Source organism: Ahaetulla prasina, chromosome 2 (assembly GCF_028640845.1).
Source record: "Ahaetulla prasina isolate Xishuangbanna chromosome 2, ASM2864084v1, whole genome shotgun sequence".
Lineage (NCBI taxonomy): Eukaryota > Metazoa > Chordata > Lepidosauria > Squamata > Colubridae > Ahaetulla > Ahaetulla prasina.
Window position 1 is genome coordinate 89,988,729 of NC_080540.1, and position 23,749 is coordinate 90,012,477.

The window sequence follows — 23,749 nt, forward strand, 5'->3', positions numbered from 1 at the left end:
ATGATTGTATTCCAGATAATGGTATACATTTTACACCCCATTAAAGGCTGATTTCAATACAAGACAATGTCAGCATCTTATAATAAATGTTGAAACCAACATGTTTTCACAATGAATTAAAGAGCATATTCTACCATGCAACCATTCCTTTATTAGTCAGTCCATCCATTCATTCATCTGAGCAGTCAGCCAGCCCATCATAACAGTTCCATATTAAACTCATTTTACATATGGCCAACTTAAACCATCTCCACTTTTGATACTATGATTCTTTAGAAAGAAAAGAAGTAATATAGATAATGCTCTGTAGGCAAGTATTCTGACACCTCAGGTTTGTAAAGTCCCCCATTAGAACTGTTGTAGCCACTTCAGCTTGATACAGGTAACAGTGGTCTAGACTTAATGGTATTTTGTAAAGCAATTTCAGACAGGAAAAATCACTGATGGGGCACGTAAGTTTTTGCATTTTCAAAGTTTCATCCTCTCTGAAATCCTGAATAAATGGCAGCAGTTCTTGAGGGTTTCAGAGAGCATGAGACTTTGAATTTGAAAAAAAACAACAACAACCATGTGCTCCATCAGTGATTTTCCTTGTATGAAACTGCTTTATAGAATATTATTAAGTCACATGGAGTTATATCACCTGAGACTCAATATAAAATAGCTTCCTACATTCACAATCATAGACTGTAGTTTTCATACATAGTGACTGTATGGACCCTTGGCATTAAAACATCATATGAATGTGCATAGTACTTGAATTTGAACTCTTATTCCTACAGTTTTTAGAGTTAATTTATAAGACCCTACAGGTATAAATTAACCCCTTTATAAACAGATGCCAAAGCGTCCAGTCACTGTACAAACAATTGTTAAAAATGTTGGTTGTAGTTATTATTATTATTATTATTTTGTAATGTATCTTCATGTAAAAGACATTTTTTCAGTCAGTTTAACCTTTCTAGTGCAGATATTTCTTTTACTGGCATGAATTTGGTTCCCTGGACTGAGTTAATCCTTGGGGGGGAAAAGAGACCTTAAGTTAGTTATTTCTAACTTCTAGAAATCAACATCAACCCAATATAAGACGGAATACATTATATAATGAATTTTATGGTTGCCCCAAAACAATTCCTCTATATCTTTTAATTTATCCTAGACTTAAAAATTAGACTTATTGATTTGGAATTTTAGACTTACTGTGATATTGAATATTTTCTTGCAATTCATACATATGTTCAAGGTCTCTGACTTTCTGTAAGGAATACACGCCATAAGCTACTTTCAAACTCCTTTGGCACTATGCAAAACTACCACTTACTACGCCACAGAAGATAGAACAATGGAAGGTTTTTGAGAAGTGGTCCACTGGATAAAGAAACTTCTATGCTTCTATGGAACAAGGAAGTTTGTGGATAAAGAAGCACAAGCATATAACTACAAGAAAATAGACTGGATCAATACAATAGGAACTAGCATACAGTATACTTATTCTGAATTTGAGAAACCCATTCTTGGTGACAGCAGCAAAGACAACATGAATGACTGACCTGCATCAGGCATCAAAGCACTAAGACAAGCTCATTGCACATCTTGTCACACTGAACAGAAACCTCAACAACATTGGGATTTACAGCCAAATGCACCGATATAAGGTTCTGAATAGGCAATCTTTGGCTGCATCTGGAAACAGACTGCTGATTGGACTGATGTGCCAAAGTGCAAAGTTGGTCAGAGTATTCCCCACAATCTCTTTGCCTTCCATCACCTGATGTGAAAAGGTAGATTGTTTCTTTATATGATAGATTCTTCTTCATCCTCTTCAATCTCTTTATCAATTTGAAAAGCTATGTTTTCATAGCTAGTTATCCCTCCATATTTTCTCATATGGACCATCAAAGGTTTAGGAGACTGGCTACCTGCCAGGGTGGCCACATACATGCCAGTTCTGTTCTCCTCCAGGGAAGGACCCCAGTTCATAGTTGGTCTGCTAGCTTGCTGTAGTCTCTGCAGGTAATGAACAAATGAATTGTCGTCATTATAAGCACAGCTCAACGAAATTCCAGTAGTTAGGAATTAATTATTTTGCAGTTCATGGGTATTAACGGAATCTGCCATGTATTATTTGTGGATTTTGATGGGGATTCCAGTTTATCTAAACTAGTCCCAAATTTAATAATACCATATGTAGTAATCTACAATATTTGTTCGTCTGTTAACATAAGAAATGATTCCACTATAGCAGTTCAAAAAATGGAAATTTCTGTATTTCTTTTCTCCTGGAACAATAAGGAATTATAGCACTCAAGTTCTGTTTGGACTTGGGATCTCATTAGGCCATCTCAAGACTTGTAAGCCCTCAGATACAAAAAACTTATTGTTTTGTTGCAGGATGTTTTTTAGAGATCTAATCACTTGACTAATGTGCACGGGTGAGGTAGCAATAACTTCTGTTGGTACCAACGTTCTTCCTTGTTTACTTGCTTTATCTTCCACCTGCCCTTTCATACTTTGTCTTATTTAGTAAATACATTAACGGAGACCATCAAGGAAAATAATAAGTTTGTTCTGCTGATTGAACATGAAGATTTGCCCCCTTAAACAAGAAACAATGTTGGTACCAATGGAGATGCCCAAAGGAATTATTTGTTTCTTTTTCACAGTCAATGCAAAAATAATAAAATAATTATTTCACTTATTGCTATGTGCCAATGAATAATCTGCCTAATGTTTATATTATCCCAAGGTTCACATAAATTTTCACTCTTTCAAACTGCTTGGTGGGTATGGGCTGGAGCATGTAACCAGAATTCACCCGGATGCATGGCACTCAGGTCTCGAACCTGGGCTGTCAGTTTTCCATCTGACAATTTCAGAGTCTTTAACCACTGAGCCATTGCAACCGCTGTTGTTGCTCTATTCCATAACTTTTTCCTTATTTTATGGTCCACGAGAACAGCTTGTAAATGGCACATATGCAGTCAACACGAAGAGGAAGCAAGGTAGATTTGACCATTATTGGGAGTAGTTTCCAAACCCAGGTGAAGTGGAGAGGGTGGCATAAGGAGCCATGGTGTCTTTCTAATGATTCAGGAATCTAATAGTTCAGCCCTAATCTAGCAATTGCTGGCTGGGTGAAAAGTGGATTCTGGAGATCAACTCAATTTGAATCAGGTTGCAGAAAGCTAATTTGTTTATATGAACCCCTGTAATGCTCAAAACCCGTCACATATGTAAGGGAGATGTCTAACAGTACCATATGACTCCAGCAATTAATGCAGAAGTGTTGAACTCTGTTCTCTTTCTAGAGGCAATCACTTTGCAGTCTACATATATACCAGTAGAGAGGATACTTTCTGCCTCAGTATAATAGTCTGAAAAATGATCTTAGTAATATAATAACATTAAATGGATATAAAGAGGGAACTTTTCTATCTAGGGCAAAATGTTCAAATAATTGTGTAATGGAAATGTATCCCTGGAGCTATAAAATTTTGGAAATGTGACAGAAAATAAAAACAAAATTGATGATTATCAAGGACAGGTTCTGAGCTTACATACCATAAAGTCAAAAGCAAAAGATCTCCATGGAAAATTGAATAATCACTGAGATGGGAAGATTGTGAATCTGGAGATCCATTTTTTTAAAATTTAAGTTGCTGTTAAAAGACCTATTATGACCCAAGTATATCTGAAGAGTTCTTTTTAAGGATTAAATGTCTCTGTACATGTATCCAGTGCCTTTTTATTTATGAAAGGAAGCAACTTCTGTTTGTTAAAAACTTATACACATTCAGAAAAAGCCAAAGGCACATAGGAAGCTATCTTGATACCTATATCAATTTATAGCCCGTAAGTGACTTCTTGGATTAACAGCAATATTAGAGATTCTCAAATAAAGGTTTTTCCTCATCATCTTCCCTCATTTTTTTCATTTTTGAAATGGGAATTACCAGGGATTGGTAACTGAACATTTTCATTTATAAAATTGTGCGTTGAATTACTGCCCCTCTGCCTAAAATTCCCATGGCAAAATCTATTTGGGCTGGAAGCAAAATTTTAAAGGTCAGTTTACCTTATGTGAACTGAGCACTTTCATAGAAGGATAATATCAGTAATAATATCTTAATAATAACAAACATAATTTTAGGAAACATGAAAAGCAAGAGAAAGAAGGTCCTCTTGTTTTAAATATATAATAGCCAGCAAAAGGTTAAGAGATGAAATTTCTAGCTTTGCAGGCCCAGGAATAAAATGTTTAGCTTTGGCTGGCTAGCAGTCACATATATTAAATGAAAGGCTAGGAAATATTATTTTGTATTTGCCTAAATAGTGAGAGAAATCATCAACGCTTCAGGCAAAATGTATTGTATTCTATTTTCTTGCCTCTGTTGAATAAAATATGTCAATTGCAAACCCGACCTGTGTTGCAAACATTTTTTTTTAAAAAAAGAAATTCATTATCACTTTCAGAAAATTGGTCTTGTTTTTCTCCGTCTTTTCAGAGTTGGGTGGGATTCTAGTGACCATCTAGAGCAGACTTTCTCAAACTTGGCAGCTTTAAAATGTGTGGACTTCAACTTCCAGAGTCCTCCAGCCAGCCTGGCTAGGGAATTCTGGGAGACGAAGTCCACATATCTTAAATTATGAAGTTTAAGAAAGACTGCTCTAGAGCTTAAAAGCATTTGTTGTTTTCATTCTGGAGAGAGGGCCTGCCATGCTCCTGGCACACACCTTGTCTTCCAGGCTCAGCTAGTGTATTAAAGAGACTAAGGATATTCTCATTGTGTCTGCTGACAATCAGAGATCGGTTCTCCCTTGGAAGTGCCTTCTTAGGTAGAAGAGGTGGAAGCAGTATTATCAAAGCCAGCAGACCAACACTCACAAAGTCCTGTTACCAAATATCTGGTCTTTTGGGTGTTTTGGAGACAAAAACAAGGAACGATCGCTTCCTTTTATGTGAAGGAAGGAGACAGGTCTATTTTTTAAAAAAAACTCACAGAGCACTGGAAGCTTCAGGGGCAATGCATCCAACAATTGATTTTATGCAAGGAAAGTGAGCATTCTTTCATCAGCCTTCTCTGTGCTTAGTTATGGGCTCGGTTGGCTGAGCAATAATAGGCTGAAGGCGCAGTTTGAGAGTTCCAGACCCATAACAATACAGGTGATACCATGTTGAAAGCCGATTGGATTTGCAGACAAATAGGAGAGAGAGGAAGAATGATAGGTTGACCTTCAAGTGGGCAAAATGATTGCAAGCAGTAAAGCTGGGGTGTGGCCAAGCTCTTTATCTATTCACTGTATGAATAGATTGTACTGTATGAGTTCATAATGACCCTCCAGATGTAATGCTAAAGTTCAGACTTGTACTGAACAAATTCGAACAAATCTGGAGGAGCATTGGGCATTTCCTGCCCAGGTGTAAGTTCAAAAGCTTTCAGATTCGTTTTCAGCTAACCCGAGTTATTGATATGCTTGACTCTAACTGTGTTTAACTTTAACTATGACATACATATTTATAGACCATTTGTAGACCAAGAAGTGGATATTTCATTAACCCACAGTTAATATTAATTGGCTTCAATCCGAATGCTTTAGTGAACAATCAAAATGAAAATTGCAGTTTTTCTCCTTATTGCAAAAAGAAGAGAAAAGAAGGTTTGCCAAAGGTGATCATGCATCACTGCGCAAAACTGAGGTTAAAATGTAGAAAGAAGATATAGGAAATATATGATTGGGGCTAATTCTCACTTCCATGCCCTCTAAATTCCTCACATGTGTAATTACTGTTTCCCTTTGACGCTTCATCTCTGTAATGCAACCAACACCTTTGTAACCTTGGTCCATAAAATATGATTTGGGTCTTAAAAATGCAAAATTATTGTTTGGGGTTTTTTATTCCTGCTATCAGAAGAAAACAAACAGAAAGACCATGAAACCACATCACATTAGATGGGCATTAGAACTGACTAGATGAGAAAATGCAGTAAATAATGTTTTAGTTGGGCAGTCAGACAATAAAATAAGGAAAAACAGAAAGACCATGAAACCACATCACATTAGACGGGCATTAGAACTGACTAGATGAGAAAATGCAGTAAATAATGGTTTGGACCCGGACTCCTGGACTCGGATGATTCAGAAAGTGAGGGAGAAGACCTGGCCAGCCCTGCTTCTCTTGAGCCCTTTCCCTCCCTGGCACCCACTCAAAGGGAGGAGGAGGGGCCGGCAAAGCCTGATTCCCTGGAGCCTTCTTCTGATTTGGCAACGCCCCAAGAACAGTTTTGGAGTGATGCAAGACTGCGCAGGCGTGACCGGCGTGCGCAGCAGCGGAAGAGTTGGGACAAAGCCAAGTCATAATTGTCATGCAGTGACATCTGCAGAGACTATAAATAGGAGGCGGGACTTCCTGGTTTTTTGTCTTGGACAAAGTAATGAATTCTTGGGCAAACTGTCTCAATGGAGGGAAGAATATATTCGTGAGTAATTCTGGCCTTATCTATAATTTCCTCGTTATCTCCAGAAACTTGGCAGGCCCGTGGGTAGACGTGGCCAGGACATTTATATATATGTAAATAAAAGGAGAAAAGGAGGCCTCTGACTGACTCTTTGCTGGGAGTATTAGGGGGAGGGAAACAGCACATTTTGTCCAAGACCTGACTAAAACATCTTCCACCAAAGATGGACCAGCGGCAGGTACAGCAGCAATTACAGCAGCTACAAGCGGCTAATCAACAGCTCCAGCAGCAAGTGGCTCACTTGGCAGGCCAACTTGCTGCCAGGAATGTGCCTGCAGGCCCCCCCCCATCCTCGCACTCCTCCTCCTCGTCGCAAGTGCCCGATAACCCTGCCGGATAAGTTTTCTGGGCAACCTGACATGTTCCCGACCTTCTTGGGACAGTGCCAGCTCTACATGGCTATGAGGCCAGAGGATTTCCCAGGCGACCGGGCTAAGGTGGCCTTCGTGATTAACCTTCTTTCCGGCTCGGCTGCTCGATGGGCCACGCCCTCTTGCTCCAGGACAGCCCCTGCTGGCGGACCAACAGCGTTTTGGCAGCACCTCGCACCATGTATGAGGACCCGTTCGAATGCTGACGGCAACCAGGCGCCTTAAGGAACTCTGTCAAGGGAAACGCCCCTGCAGGAGTACATCGCCGAATTTCGTCTTTTGTGCCAGGACTCTGACTGGAATGATGCAGCGCTGGTGGACGCGTTCCAGGAGGGACTCTCAGAGGAATTGCAAGACGAGCTGGCCCGGGTGGAGGCGCCGCGGACCCTCGACAACTTGGTGCCCCTTTGTCTCCGACTCGATGCCCGTCTGCAATGGCGACCGTCCCGTCGCACCCCCCGGGACCCGCCGTCGACATCTGCACCCCCACTTCCTGCACCACCAGCACCCCGGGTCGCCCCATGTTTTGTAACCGCTGCGGAAGAGCCCATGGAGTTGGGAGCGGCCACACCTCGCCTGACAGCCCAGGAGTGGAACCGGAGGCGCCAAGGGGGATTGTGCCTGTACTGTGGAGAGCCCGGCCGCCGATTCTTGCCCCAGAAAGCGAAGTGGGGCATGCACGCCGGTCCCCGAATCACAGCGTGACCAATCAGGAAACGGAGCAGGCCCGACCTCGGGGAAACCCTAGGTTGGGCACGTACTAAGCCCCCACTGGACGTTGCGGAAGTAGACTCTGGGCCCCCTCGGCATCTGATTCTGGACACACGGATATGGTTGGGGAACCAGTCGGACGGGCTCCAGGCACATGCGCTGGTGGACTCAGGGGCCACAACAAACTTTATGGACCAGGCCTTTGTGACCCAGTTTGCGGTCCCCGTGGTTCCGGTGGACCCTCCGATGCGGGTAGAGACAATTGATGGACGAGAACTGGTGTCCGGCCCCATTAAATTCGCCACCCAGCCTTTGCGCCTGGCTATTGGGGACCATGAGGAGGCGATCCAGTTTTATGTCACGGCGGACCTTCATTTTCCCTTGGTCCTTGGGATGGCCTATCTTTGGACCCACGATCCTCAGGTGGCCTGGTCGCAGAACGCCATCTCTTTCTCGAGTCTGCAGTGCGTCGACCACATCTGCCACACCTGTGCCGGCCAGAACGTCCCCACCGCTGCCATCACCTTGCCTCCTGAGCGGACGGACTTCGCTGGTGTGTTCAGCGAGAAGGAGGCGGACCGACTACCCCGCATCGGCCCTACGATTGCCCCGTGGGCCTTCTGCCCAATGCACCACTGCCTGTGGGACACCTGTATTCCATGTCGGAGCCCGAGTTGGCCGCCCTCAGGGACTTCCTGGACAAAAATCTGGCCCGAGGGTTCATCCGGCCTTCAAAGTCCCCTCTCTCAGCCCCAGTCCTCTTCGTGAAGAAGAAGACAGAGGACTTGCGCCTGTGCTGTGATTACCGCCGGCTAAACGCCATTACGGTGCGAAATCGCTACCCCCTGCCGCTCATCCTGGAGCTGTTGGAGAGGTTGCGGGAGGCCACGATCTTCACCAAGCTCGATCTCTGGGGGGCCTACAACCTGGTGCAGATGCGAGAAGGAGACGAATGGAAGACGGCATTCGGCACCCGATACAGACACTACGAATACACTGTCATGCCATTTGGGTTGACCAACGCTCCCGCCGTTTTCCAGCACTTCATGAATGACATGTTCCGAGACTTGTTGGATCGGTTCGTGGTGATCTACCTGTACGACATCCTGATTTACTCCTGGTCCAGGGAAAGCCACCTTCGACACGTCGGTCTGGTTCTGCAACGCTTGCGGGAGCAACAACTCAATGCGAAGCTGGAGAAATGCGTCTTCTTCCGGACTTCCATAGAATTCCTCGGGCATATCATCTCGCCCGAGGGCATAGCCATGGACCCACGCAGAAGCTTTGTGTAGCTGGGAAGCCCCTCATCGGGTGAAGGATGTTCAGCGCCTGCTAGGCTTCGCCAACTACTACCGGACCTTCATCCCGGGCTTCGCCACACTGATGGCTCCACTTACCCAGCTCCTCAGGAAGAAGGTTGCGTTCCGGTGGGGTCCCCCGCAGCAAGAAGCATTCACAGCCCTCAAGAAAGCCTTCGTCACGGAATCCATCCTGAGGCATCCCGACCGCTCCGGCCTTTTGTGGTGGAAACGGATGCGTCCAATGTGGCTCTGGGAGCGGTGCTGCTACAGGCTCCAACGAATGGCGGCACACTTTTTCCCTGCGCTTACTACTCCCGGAAACTCAATCCTTCCGAGCGCAACTACACTATCTGGGAAAAAGAGTTGCTGGCTATCAAGGCTGCATTTGAGGCTTGGCGACACCATCTGGAGGGGGCCCGACATCAGGTGGAGGTCCGAACGGACCATTGGAATCTCGAGCACCTCACCACAGCTCGGAAGTTGAACCAGCGGCAGATCCGGTGGTCGTTGTTTTTTGCCCGGTTCAACTTCCGCGTGACCTACATTCCCAGCGGTCACAACCGGAGGGCGGATGCCCTGTCCCGCAAGCCAGAGTACCTCTGCGCCAAGGACCCCCTTCCTCCACGGACAGTGCTGCGGCAGAAGCCTTGGCCGCAGCACGGAGCCAGTGGACTTGCGGGCCCAGGTGCGAGGCGCAGCGCCAGGACGCCTGGTCGCAGCAAAGGAGAGCGGAGGTGGGCCCCACGTCTCCTTGGACCTTGGAGGAGGACTTACTCAAGTTTGAGGCGATTATATGTGCCCACAGGACCACTCCGAGCCCTCGTCATGACCCAGTGCCACGACAACCCTGCAGCAGGACATTTTGGGTTCTTCAAGACCCTCCACCTGGTGACACGGACCTTTTGGTGGCCCAGTGCGGCATGATATACATGCCTCGTGACATCCTGCGTGCCGTGCCGGCAAGCCAAGGCCGCCACGGGGCCCCTCCGGGCTCCTCCAGCCCTTGCCGACACCCGACAGACCCTGGGGCGATCTCTATGGACTTCCTGACAGACCTGCCGCCGTCCTCTGGGTTCACCACGGTGCTGGTGGTGGTGGACATGCTCACCAAGATGGCACACTTCATCCCATGCCGCGGACTGCCCACAGCCGCAAAAGCAGCCCGTCTCTTTCTGCAGCACATCTTCCGCCTCCATGGTCTACGGACAGGGTGGTTTCGGACCGCGGAGTTCAGTTCACAGCCCGCTTCTGGAAGAGCCTGATGGCGCGTTGGAGGTGCAGGTGTCTGTCGTCATCGCACCATCCGGAGACCGGCGGGGTACAGAGAAGGTCATCGGTATACTGGAACAGTATCTCCGTTGCTTCATCAACCAGCAACAGGACAACTGGGCCGACTACCTGTCCCTGGCGGAGTTTGCTTTTAACAACTCTCAGCACACCTCTACTCAGATGACCCGTTCTTTGCCAATGTGGGGTACCATCCGCGGCTCTTCCTCTGGCACCACGGACTCTCCTGTTCCCAAACGCAGACCTTCCTGATGGAATTGCATGCGGTCCAACAGTTGGTACGCCAGCAGCTGAATCGGGCAAGGAGGACTACAAACGGTCCGCCGACCGCTCCCGACGGGCAACGCCCCGCTGGCAGTTGGAGACCGGTGTGGCTCTCCACCAAACACCTCCCGTCCGACCGCCCGGTAAAGTTGGACCACCGATTCATCGGCCCGTTCCCTGTCGAGGCAGTCATCAACCCGGTAGCCTACCGACTGACCCTGCCACGATCCATGCGGATCCACCCGTTTTCACGGTCCCTTCTGGTTCCTGAGGCCACACGAGTCCCCTTCGGTGCCCAACAGCACCGTCACTGTCGCCGAGGGCGGATCGGAGGAATCTGAAGTCCACAGCGTCTGAGACTCCCGCTGGCTGAAGGTCGTTTCCAATATTTGATCGCGTGGAAGGGATACGGGACTGATTTCTCCTGGGTAGATGCCTCCGGCGTTCATGCCCTGACCTGGTGCAGGCCTTCCATGAGCAGAACCCAGCCCGACCGCATCCCGATCGTCAGCCCGGGGAAGGGCCCTGCGGTGAGGATAGTGTTGTGACCCAGGTTCCTGGACCCGGACTCCTGGACTCGGATGATTCAGAAAGTGAGGAGAAGACCTGGCCAGCCCTGCTTCTCTTGAGCCCTTTCCTCCCTGGCACCCACTCAAAGGGAGGAGGAGGGCCGGCAAAGCCTGATTCCTGGAGCCTTCTTCTGATTTGGCAACGCCCGAAGAACAGTTTTGGAGTGATGCAAGACTGCGCAGGCGTGACCGGCGTGCGCAGCAGCGGAAGAGTTGGGACAAAGCCAAGTCATAATTGTCATGCAGTGACATCTGCAGAGACTATAAATAGGAGGCGGGACTTCCTGGTTTTTTGTCTTGGACAAAGTAATGAATTTGCGCGGGCAAACTGTATCAACGGAGGGAAGAATATATTCATGAGTAATTCTGGCCTTATCTGTAATTTCCTTGTTATCTCCAGAAACTTGGCAGGCCCGTGGGTAGACGTAGCCAGGACATTTATATATATGTAAATAAATCAGAAAAGGAGGCCTCTGACTGACTCTTTGCTGGGAGTATTGGGGGAAGGGAAACAGAACAATAGGCCTCATCCTCTTCCTTGGCGCCTGTCTTTCCAAAACCTGTATTGATGAAAATGGGGCACATAATTTCTTAGTAGGAGAAATAGAGAAGCTCTGGTGGCGCAGTGATTGGAATGCAGTATTGCAGGCTCATTCTGTTGACAGGAGTTCGATCCTGACTGGCTCAAGGTTGACTCAGCCTTCCATCCTTCTGAGGTCAGTAAAATGAGGACCCAGATTGTTGGGGGCAAGATGCTAACTCTGTAAAAATCACTTAGAGAATTCTGTAAAAGCACTATTAGGCAGTATATAAATTTAAGTGCTATTTCTATTACTAGACTGCTATGGAACGAAATCCATTGCAACTCTAGCTCAAGTCCTATAACAGTTTTAATAGTGTTTAGAATTCTAAGAATCTTCCCAAATGTTCCCTTCCTCTTTGTATAACTGCTTCACTTGTTTTAGCCTAATAGGATTACGCTGGGGTTTTGGGTTGGGTGGTTTTCTTCCTGTTACTTACTTGCCAGAGTGTCCCTTCTTCTCGGAGCACAGCAAACAGCATTGCCAGGGGGATCATCAGGCAAGAGAAGATCCCCATTAGGATGCCCAGAGCCTCTGCCCAAAATGGAAAGCAGTAGGTCCCATTGTACTTTGAAGGCTGGTACTTGATAATACTGTACACAAGCAAGGCCTGAAACAGAGCATCAGATGTCAGAGAACCAGTCAATCTGTCATAGAAGTTTTCATTTCCTTTCAAACTTAGATATTACAAGTTAATTAGATATATATCATACTACTTAACAAATGCAATATTAATCCCATGGGATTAGGATAGTGGCACTGTGGAACATCATCAAGGAGATAGTGAGATGTATTCTTTTATCCTTAGCTTTTATTCCATATAAATCAGGGGTCTCCATCCTTGGTCCCTTTAAGACTTGTGGACTTCAACTCCCAGAGTCCCTCAACCAGCAAAGCTGGCTGAGGGACTCTGGGAGTTGAAGTCCACAAGTCTTAAAGGGACCAAGGTTGGAGACCCCTGATATAAGTGGCTGGGGATTGATATGGAATGAAGTTAGCATCTATTTAGTCACTAAAGGGTTATCCTTTGTTTTTTCTGCCGTTGGTATGGAACACCTGTGTAGAGTAAAGTGAACTTCCTCAACTTCAGTAGAGGAGGTTGCATCACCAACTTGTACAAACAAATACTCCTTAACCTTGGGATGTTTTCCTCCTCAGCAGACTAGGCAAAGCTTTCCTAGAAAAAGATTAGATAAACCTATCCTCCTTGCCCTTAGCGAAATCAAGTGAGATGAAGGCACTGAAAACAGGGATGGGTTGCGGTGTTTTTTTTGTTTTTTTTTTTATGGTTTGGAGCCCATGTGAGCTGGTCAAAAATCCCAATGAGATTGAACATCAGTGCAGACCTAATTAGGAAGGTGCTCCATGTTTTTGCTAGCCATAAAGGCATCTGTTGTCTTTATCTCTTTGGAGTTCCCTGACTGGAAGAAGTGGTGCAAGAACATTCTTTTTTTGTTTCCCCTTAATGTGTTCCAATATTTGAGGGGCTAGCACAGAGAGGAGGGGGAGTGTCAAGTTGTTTTCCAAAGCACCTGAAGGCCAGACAAGGAATAATGAACGGAAATTGACCAAGGAGAGATTCAACCTTGAAATGAGGAGGAACTTTCTGACAGTGAGAACAATCAATCAATGGAACAGCTTGCCTTCAGAAGTTGTGGGGGCTTCATCACTTGAGACTTTCAAGAAAAGATTGGGCTGCCATTTGTCAGAAATGGTATAGGGTCTCCTGCTTGAGCGAGGGGTTGGACTAGATGACCAGTAAGGTCCCTTCCAACTCTGTTAATCTGTTAATCTTGGGTATTCCGTGATTACTGCTTTGTTATTATTTTCTCACACTGCCATCCAATAAAGCCTTGAGTACTCATACTGATGTAATCATTGTGTCTAAATTCAAAAGTATCTATGATTCAAATCTCCTGGGCCAGGGAAGGAACAATGCAACAAGGGTATATATATATTAAAAAATCTCTGGGTGGCAAACATAGGGACAATAAGAAGAGCTAGAGGAAAGAATGCTTCTGAGTGACTATAGTTACCGTCATTGTTACTGGAGACAGGAACAGCCAGCAGGCCCTAAAGTACATCCCTGGTTTGAAACCCAGCATCATGTGAATGTCACGGCAAAATCTTTTCATGCCTATGGAGAAGAAAAGGAATGGGAAACAACGACGCTGTTCAGTCAGAAGTATATTATCTGATTGAAACTGATAGATTAACTGTTCTACTCTATGTTTACTCAGATGTTTTTCAATGTCCGGTGAGACTTTCTTCTAGGTAAGCATGCCATCAGATTGTAACCTGAGAGGAAGTCACACTGAGTATTTTGGAGAATAACTTCCAGGAAAGCAGGCATTAGTTTGTGCCGTTTAAGACACACAGTCTGTGATTTCCAAACAAGATTTTAATATTTCTTCAGCAGCCTAAACCACAGGGTTGTCACGTGAAAGATGAGGCAGTATTTAAATCAGCTTCATATGATTTCATGTGAAATGGTACAGGGTTTCCTGCCTGAGCAGGGGGTTGGACTAGAACAGTGCCCCTGACCTTTGGGGCACCGGGGACCAGTTCCATGGAGAGAGGTTTTTCCACAGACCAGAGGTTTTGCATGATGCCTGCATCCCGCAGATGGGGCTTAGCTTGTTTGTGGCCGGTTGCTGGCATGCTGTGACCTGGTGCCGGTCCACGGACTGGGGGTTGGGGACCCCTGGACTAGAAGATCTCCAAGGTCCCTACCAATCCTGTTATTCTGTATTCTGATCTTTAAGAAAATGCCACTGATTCTGATCCGCTACCTTTTTTTCTAAATCCCAAATCTCTGCTCCACAAATTACATCTCATACATTTTTGCAATTCTCATTTCACTTCAGAAAAAAGAGGGTTTATAACAATTGCAAAAATATCTTACCATAAACACGTGTTACTACCAGACAGGTAGTTATGACCACCACCATGAGCCCAAACCCAGCACTGTAGTCATCCAGCAGCACCAACCAGTACATTCCACCCTGCAGAGAAAAAGCCAGAAAAGGTCCAAAGTCTTTATTTATTTATTTATTTATTTATCAATGGAAGAGTTTTTTTATAGCTTATGGGTCAAACTGCGGAATCCTTTTCTCTTGGCCTTTTTCTTGCAGACATTTTATCACCCAACTAGGTAACATCATCAGTGCAAGAAAATAACTAAGCTCAGAGACCACCAAGGATTCCACAGTTATTTATTTATTTGTTTGTTTGTTTGTTTGTTTATTATGAATTTGAAGCTGCCCAACTCAATTTTGTTAGAGCTACATTTAAAAACATATTAAATGGAATATAATCTTTGTTTCTGAATAATGTTTGGGACAAAATAGCATAGCTATAGGCTAGGTTTCATTACTAAACATTCAAAATTGATTTGAAACATTCAAAATCAATTGATTGATTGTTTCCTGGTTGCTTATTTGTAGCCTATGACAACATTAAGTGTTGTACGTGTTGTACCTTGATGAAGGTATCTTTTCTTTTATGTACACTGAAAGCATATGCAGCAAGACAAATTCCTTGTGTGTCCAATCACACTTGGCCAATAAAGTATTCTATTCTATTCTATTCTGAATTAAAAGGAATAAATGCCAGAATACGCTGAAATTCCAAGGAACTGGTCCTAAGAATCTGATAAAACCCTGCTCAGATTTTGAATGTTGGGGATTAAGTAGCTAATTAACTGATAATAGAAATTAGCCAATTAGTTGGGTAGACAGATAAGATTCATCTTCTGCTTTGATGATTTTCTCTTGTGCTCATGTCACATCGTTTATTAGATACTGTATGCAATCCTCTTCGTTCCTTGCTCTTTTGCCCCTTTATCCTAATATAGTATAGGTTTTACTTGTAACTACGCCCTAGATTATTATCTTAAAAGCCCCAGCTATTGCAATCTCTTCCAATCTATTTTGCTTACCTCTGTTGTGAGAATGAGCCCCATTAGAAACATTGCAGCACAAATGATGCCTGAGAAAAATGCCTTCTTCGGCCGCAGGTAATATGGAAACTCATCAGTTACTGCAGTAACAATGGTCTCTAGAAAGGCAAACTGAACACAAAAGCATGTGATCCCATCAACTGTAAGGTCCATTCATTTGAAGGTCCATGGTTAAAGTCTTTCCTCTCAAAAGGCTTTGCCCTTACCTGACTGTCCAAACCAAGAGTCAACAGCATGAAGAAAAAGAGGAAAGACCAGAAAGGAGAAAGAGGAAGCATTGTCATGGCTTGTGGATACACCACAAAAGCCAACCCTGGACCTAGAATGGGCCAAGAATGAGAAGAATTATGAATGCAATCAAAGAGACATCATCAGGGCTGGATTTCATGAGCATAAACAATAAGTCACTGAACAAATGAGGTTGCAGCTCTCACTGAATCAGCTTGCTCATATTGACACACAATCTGCATTTTTGGATGTGGTTGGGCTGCCAGTGTGTGGTTTTATTTATTGGCCTCCTATGCAAACAAGCTAGCCGGCCCTGACTTAAAGGCATTTGCTGTCCATAGTGAGGGGTTTCCCTTGTTCTTGTTGTTCCTTGGGGTCATTGTTCACTCCTGGCAACTACATGAACTAATCCCAGTATTTTCCTTGGCAGCATTTTCCAAAGTGGTTTGCCATTGCCTGCTTTCTAGGGCTGAAAGACAGTGAATGCCTCAAAGTCATCGAGCTGGTTTTGTGCCTAAAGTAGGAGTATCAGTCTTAGTTTCTAGCCCACTGCCTTAACCGCTACACCAAACTAGTTCTGATAGCGGAATGTTTTCAGTTGCCCTCTTGGTAATATGAATAGGGTGGGAATAGGGTCTCTTCTGAAATTCATATGAATAAAAAATTATATCTCACACATGATCAATCAGGAAATATATTTCACAACTTCCACTTAATTTGGCTCTATATTTATCAGCTACTACTAACACCTGCTGGATGCAATGATACATTTTTCTTGGCAAAAATATATATGCAGTTAGTGATAGCCAAGTTCTGGATTACAATACTAATGAGATTTAAAGCCTCTTATTGTTGTAATTGCTTGGTTTCTGGTACCTTTTATCACAGTGATGCACAAAGAAGAAAATTAATCTTCTCAGTCTATGGGTTATATGATTAGTTGGAGAGGCTATCATTATGTACAGTTCTTTTTTTTTTATTATTTGAATTTATATCCCGCCCTTCTCCGAAGACTCAGGGCGGCTTACAATGTGTTAAGCAATAGTCTTCATCCATTTGTATATTATATACAAAGTCAACTTAATTGCCCCCAACAATCTGGGTCCTCATTTTACCTACCTTATAAAGGATAGAAGGCTGAGTCAACCTTGGGCCTGGTGGGACTTGAACTTGAAGTAATTGCAAGCAGCTGTGTTAATAACAGACAGACTTAGTCCATTGAGCCACCAGAGGCCCTTCTTTGTCTTCTGTTAACCTGCTCATTCTATTGCCTTTAATCTTTCTAAGCATCGACATCTTTCCAAGCACCAACATCTTCTCTAAAAGTTATGTGTCAAAAATATTAAACTTTAGCCAAATGGAGGAGGCACATTGTGAGGGCAGCAAGATTTAGGGTGCCACTCTTTCCTACCAGTTCCAGGATGGGAGGATAGCACAATGAAGCAGCTGGATGCAGGGGTGAAATCCAGCAGGTTCTGACAGGTTCTGGAGAACCGGTAGCAGAAATTTTGAGCTGTTTGGAGAACCGGCAAATACCACCTCTGGCTGGCCCCAGAATGGGGTGGGAATGGAGATTTTGCAATATCCTTCCCCCAGGAGTGGGGAGGGAATGGAGATTTTGCAGTATCCTTCCCCTGCTACGCCCACCAAGCCATGCCCACCAAGCCACACCACACCCACCAAGCCATGCCCACAGAACTGGTAGTAAAAAAAATTGGATTTTACCATTGGTTGGGTGGATGTAATCTAGAAATGGGGAAGCTCCAATTCTAACCCACGCTCAACCATGGATGTTCATTGGGAGATGCTGGGCTAGTCCCTTTCTCTCAGCCAGCTTATTTCACCAGGTCATTCTAGTGGGTAAAAATATATCAGCTTAATCTTCTGAATGAAAGGTAGCATATAATATAATAAAGACATTAATTTAATTTCCCTTTTCCAAAAGGTCTGGCTTTATCCCAGTGTTCACAGTTTTGAACATATCAATGATCTGGGAGTCCTCCTTGTATAGTTCTTCTTGTGTTTGTACCTTTTCTTCCTCATATCTATCTTGTCATTAGATCTTGCTTCTTATTGTATCCGATGTTGTGAAAAAGTTTCTTTTGATTCCTTTAGTTTCCTTAAATCTCCTGCCCTTTCCATTCACTTTTTTGTTCTGAATTTCTTTACATTTCTTATTTAAATATACCTGCTCTCTCTTCTTGTTTTATCTGGAATTTGGCACTTACTGTAGTTGAATATTTTTTTCCTCCATCATTGCAGTGCAAATCAGTGGTGGGTTTCAAAAATTTTTACTACCGGTTCTGTGGGCATGGCTGGGCGGGCATGGCTTGGTAGATGTGGCAGGGGAAGGATACTGTTCTGTCTCCTTCCCTACTTCGGAGTAACGAGCTGGCCTTCAGCCAGTGGATTCACGGCTCTTATCAGTCCTGGCAGAGAAATCGCAGCTGCTTGCCAAAGTTCAAACTAATGACTCACAGAGTAAGACTTCAGTTCTCTTTGAAACGGTTCAGCTAATCTTTTGCTCCCGTGGAGTGGGAGCAGTCCCAAAGCTCCTTATATATCCTGTGGGGTGGGGCTCCTGCCCCACCCTTCCCTTTGATGATGCCGCCTCTCTAATCTTCTGAAGCGAGGGTTAATCCAAGCTTGATTATTATTATTATTGTCAGCTGGGTCTGAAGGCATAGCTTGAGAAAGAGGGGAATCAGGGGATGACAGCCTCATTACGTCCTCCTACTGGCCTGGTTCTGGCTCCTGGAGCCGGGCCAAAGGCATCGGTGCTCCCGAGGTAAGCCTTACTGGCCCTTCCCCCTCACTCTTGGAGTCACTTTCAGGTATGGGGCCAGGTTCAGGGGCTGGAGTCACAACAGATACTATAAAATCTCCATTCCCTCCCCACTCCAGGGGAAGGTTCCTGCAAAATCCCCATTCCGGTAGTCAGAATTTTTACTACCGGTTCTCCGAACTACTCAAAATTTCCCCTACCAGTTCTCCAGAACTGGTCAGAACCTGCTGAAACCCACCTCTGGTGCAAATTCTCTGGCAGTTTAACAGACATTCTAACCTGTATACACACATATATAATTGTACAAAAGCTAGAAAAAATTTGTAGGTTTTACCTGCTTTGGCGACTTCCTGAACAGGAACATCAAGTTCTTGGGACATGTATCCCAAAACAGAAAAAATGGCAAAGCCAGCCAAAATGCTGGTAACAGCATTCCCCACAGTGACTATAAATGTATCCCTACGGAACAAACAAACAAAATAGGACCTTTATAATCTGAACTCAGACATTGCAGAATATCTAAGCAGATAAAAGATAGCAATAGCACTTAGACTTATATACCGCTTCACAGGACTTTTACAGCCCTCTCTAAGCAGTTTACAGAGTCAGTATATGATGTGTTGTGAATTTCTGCAGGATGCCAAAGGAGGAAGAGGAGGAGGAGGAGGAGGAGGAGGAGGAGGAGGAGGAGGAGGAGGAGGAGGAGGAGGAGGAGGAGGAGGAGGAGGAGGAGGAGGAGGAGGAGGAGGAGGAGGAGGAGGATAATAGTGATCTGTTCACAATAATGTGAAGTCACACTGTCAGTTCTTTAGCAGGTGTTGGTCCGCCTATCCCAGATCCTTGGAAAGGAATCATAGATGGATAAAAATCCTGAATCCAATCTAAACATGTGACTGACTGTGTGACAAACCATAATAATAATATTTTTTTTATTTATATGATTGTCTATCTCATCGAAGCAACTCTGGGCACGTTGCAAAAATAAAAAACTCGGTCCAATTTAAGTTAAAAGCCAATATACGGTATAAACAAAAAGCATATCAGCGAAAGCCTTACATTGGCTCAACCAAGCCATTGTTGAAGTCCCTACCATTATCACATATCCAGAAATAATGACAGAGCTATGTCTTCAGACTCAATTAGCCTTTCCTTTCCTTTCTTTCCTTCCCTTCCCTTCCCATTTATAAGTTTAGCTGTATATCCATAATTGTCTTTTCTCTCCCATCCATAATTCTTATTCTTAAAATACACAAAACATACATATTCTTAAAATACACAAAACAATAATTTGCTTTCAATATGCTCCATCTCCATTACATATAAATTGAAAATATATACCTGTAAATGTTCTGGTGGAAGGTATTATATGATGCAAAGGTGAGAAGTCCCCCAAATCCTACCCCAAGAGAGTAGAAGATCTGCAAAGCTGCTTCAATCCACACCTACATTAGAAATGGAAAACAAGAAGTTAAATAATTTCAATAAACCAACAAGCAACCAGTATTGGTTACTAAAGCTTTTATCCACAACCATATTTTCAAAATTTTAATCTTAGACTGGTTACTGTTGACCTCACCCTATTCCTAAGGGTCGTGTATAAGAGCACCAGCGTGTCTACCGTCCCTGTCCTAATGTTCCCTTTAATTGTATTCATTTTATATATTCAATTCATGCTTATATATATTATATATATTATTATATATATTACTGTATATATATATTATATATATATTATATATTATACTCGACAAATAAATAAATTTTTAAAAAACAATGAATATAAAGATAGTTTGAAAAGGATGCATTTGAATGTTCTGTGTAGGGAAACTCTGGTGCTCACTAGAAAGAATGGTTTTTTCTGGCACATTTTTTTTTTCAGTCATAGCTTCTATAATGATAGAATTCTAAAGAAAAATGTTGCCAAATTACTGTCAACCATCACTACCTGAAATTGCTTTTAAATACATTTTATATTTTCCCTGCCATAAGTGCTCATCATATATGGGAGTAAAAGAAAATGCTACTTGACAAATAGTAGAGAAATATGAAAACTTATTCACATTTTCTCCTTTGTGCAATAACAATAAACTACATTACATCTGGATGGGCCCACTCAAATACATTTCAGGATCATATATAAACTTTCTAGTCCTTAAAGAGTTAATTTTTTAAAATGTTAACAATGATTTGATCATTTTCTAGTTAATGCAGTTTTCTTGGCATTTCTTGGCATTACAGAAATGCCATTGCCTTTTTTAAGGATTTCTTTTAAGGTTTCCAGTTTGGAAAGGTCTGGAGTTTCCAGTAAGTTTCATCCAAGAACTCTGCTTAGTTTCTAAGATTTTTTCTTATTTTAATTTATTTTTTCAAACATATATAAGATAACAAGTAAAAGTATAAACATAATTTGGATACATGAAAGTAAGTAAAAAGGAATATTAGGACAGAGACGGTAGGCACACAGGTGCATTTATGCATGCCCATAACATGAGATAGGCAAAAGAGGTATATAAATAAATTCTTTTATATAATAATATTCACGTAGATCTCACCTTGGGAGACAGTAGGAGCTCAAACTGGGGTGTAAGATAGAACTTGATTCCTAACCAGGCCCCCTTGAGTGTCACCCCACGAATCAGGAGCATGATCAGAATGAGGTAAGGAAACGTGGCCGTGAAATAAACAACCTACAAGACAACAGGGGCATTTATTTGTAGCAGCTCTAAAAAGATGCTGCCTCTTTTTAGACAACCCTAGAACTCTTGTAATCTTCCATAAATTTATACTACTGCCATATGCAAAATGGTTATCATGCTTCCATGAAAAATAATTAAGGATCCATAAATTGAAATGAGAGAAATGGAGGAAGCCATAAGGACCTTCAACAACCTGCTTAACATACAAAAAATCCACAAACAGAATGTGTCATTCTAGTGGGCCTGCTCACCATATCTATTATCAAATACTTCTGACCATCAAGACATTTCATTTAATAATTAAATAAAATCTTTCTTCCTTGTGTTTCAAAACCAATTTGATCTAGTATTGTCCACTTGCAAAGTATTATGACAGCATTTTTAGATATATTGTGATCTTTCGCAAAAACGCTCAGAACCTATAGGTGATGCTGGAGTATGACATTTTCTCTCAGTCCTCCACAAATATTAAATTATACTGCTGAAATAAAGAAAAGTTGAAAGAATCAGTAGTGGATCTGGCGTAGAAGAAATGTAAAATTCATTTCTTAGCTCAGATTTGTGGATTATAATATGTGTGTGTGTGTGTGTGTGTGTGTGTGTGTGTAGGTCTTTGGTTATTCGGGTTTTCTCCCGCGTAAAATTGGAAGTGTCTTGGCGACGTTTCGACGAAGTCTCATTCGCATTCTTCAGGCTTCAGCTTCGTGCTCCCAGAAGCAGGCTGAAGCTGATGACGAATGAGACCGTCAACGTCACCAAGACACTTCAGAAAACAAATATATATATATATATTACTGTATATATATATATATATTATATATATATATATATATATATATATTTGTTTTCTGAGGTTTTCGTGGGTGTTTGTATGTAGGTCTTTGGTTATTCGGGTTTTCTCCCGCGTAAAATTGGAAGTGTCTTGGCGACGTTTCGATGAAGTCTCATTCGTCATCTTTAGGCTGGTGTTTACTGCTTCATGCTTCTAGGAGCAATGTATGATCGCAGCTGTTCCTTCCTTTTAACTGCTAGTGGGGGTTTGAACTGATTGGTTGGGAGCTTGGCCATGTTCTGATTGGGTGGAGATGTGTTCTGATTGGTTGGGGGGTTTGGCTGTGCTCTGATTGGATGGTGGGGATGGCTGTGCTCTGATTGGATGGGAGTGTGTTCTGTTTGGGGGGGGCTTGGTTGTGCTCAGGTTAGTCTGAGTTGCAGGGGGATTTGAGTTGGTGAGCTGCATTGCTGTTGTTTGGCTTTGCGTTTGTGATCATGCTATATCTTCATGGTGGGTGTCAGTCTGCTGCATGTATGGATTGGAGGGGTTTGAAATGGCTAACGATGCAGCTGCGGTCTGGTTTCTGGTCCGTGGTCGTGCTTCATCATTGGTGTGGGTTTGAGTCTGCTTTCTGCATGGATGTGTGGTGGTGACATGCTGTGTGGCACTCTTGTGTCATTCTTCATGTTAGGAACTCGTTTGTCGATAAGGGCGGGTTTCCAAATGGCTGGTAGGCGGGAGGTATCATCTCGTTTATTCATGCTGTATGGGCGTTTTTCTATCTCAATGGCTTCTCTGGTTATTCTTTGTTAAAGTGTTCAGTTTTGGCAATAGTTCTGGTATTTTTAAAGTCAATTTTATGTCCTGTGGCTTTAAGGTGTTGGACCAGGGAAGAAGTTGGTTCCTCTTTTCTGACTGAGTTCTTATGTTCTTCAATGCGTGCACTTATTCTTCTGTTGGTTTGTCCGATGTATGTGGTGCTGCAGGCGGTGCATGGGATTTTATATACTCCTTGATTTTCTAACTCAATTTTGTCTTTGGGGTTTCTTAGGATGTTGGATATTTTTCGGTTTGTGCAGAATGGTGTCTTGATGTTGTGTTTGTGGAGGATCTTGCTGATTCTGTCTGTGGTGCCTTTTATATATGGGAAAGAGGGCTTTGCCATTTTCTTGTTCTCTGTCTGGGATTTTAGTGGGGGTTTCTTTATGGATTAGTTTGGTAATCTTATTTCTTTGGAATCCATTGGATGTTAGTACATTAGTGAGAGTGTGTAGTTCGGTTTTTAGGTGTTGTTCGTCAGCTAAGCGTTTTGTTCTGGAGATGAGTGTCTTGGCTACGGAGTTGATCTGTGCTGGGTTGTGGTGTGAGAGTGCGTACAGATAGCGATTTGTGTGTGTTTACTTCTGGTAGATGGTGTGCCCTAGGGAGCCATTGGATTTCCTGTAGACTAAGACATCCAGGAAGGGAATCCCCCTGCAACTCAGACTAACCTGAGCACAACCAAGCCCCCACCCAAACAGAACACACCCCCAGCCAATCAGAGCATAGCCAAGCCCACCATCCAATCAGAGCACAGCCAAGCCCCCAACCAATCAGAACACAACTCCACCCAATCAGAACACAGCCAAGCTCCCAACCAATCAGTTCAAAACCCTAATAGCAGTTAAAAGGAAGAAACAGCTGTGATCACACATTGCTCCTA

General features: G+C 43.4%; 1 protein-coding gene across 1 annotated transcript in view; it reads right to left on the reverse strand.

Moving 5' to 3' along the window:
* Positions 1-1,794: 1,794 nt before the first annotated feature.
* The window catches only part of SLC6A7 (solute carrier family 6 member 7), a 32,760-nt gene continuing 10,805 nt past the window's right edge, over positions 1,795-23,749 (reverse strand). The window contains exons 6-14 of the mRNA XM_058167856.1: positions 21,129-21,263; positions 19,915-20,018; positions 18,911-19,035; positions 15,770-15,882; positions 15,543-15,674; positions 14,508-14,607; positions 13,639-13,739; positions 12,042-12,212; positions 1,795-2,007 (exon numbers count right to left, since the gene is read on the reverse strand). Coding sequence (XP_058023839.1) covers positions 1,795-2,007; positions 12,042-12,212; positions 13,639-13,739; positions 14,508-14,607; positions 15,543-15,674; positions 15,770-15,882; positions 18,911-19,035; positions 19,915-20,018; positions 21,129-21,263 — 1,194 coding nt within the window. The remainder of the gene's footprint in view (positions 2,008-12,041; positions 12,213-13,638; positions 13,740-14,507; positions 14,608-15,542; positions 15,675-15,769; positions 15,883-18,910; positions 19,036-19,914; positions 20,019-21,128; positions 21,264-23,749) is intronic.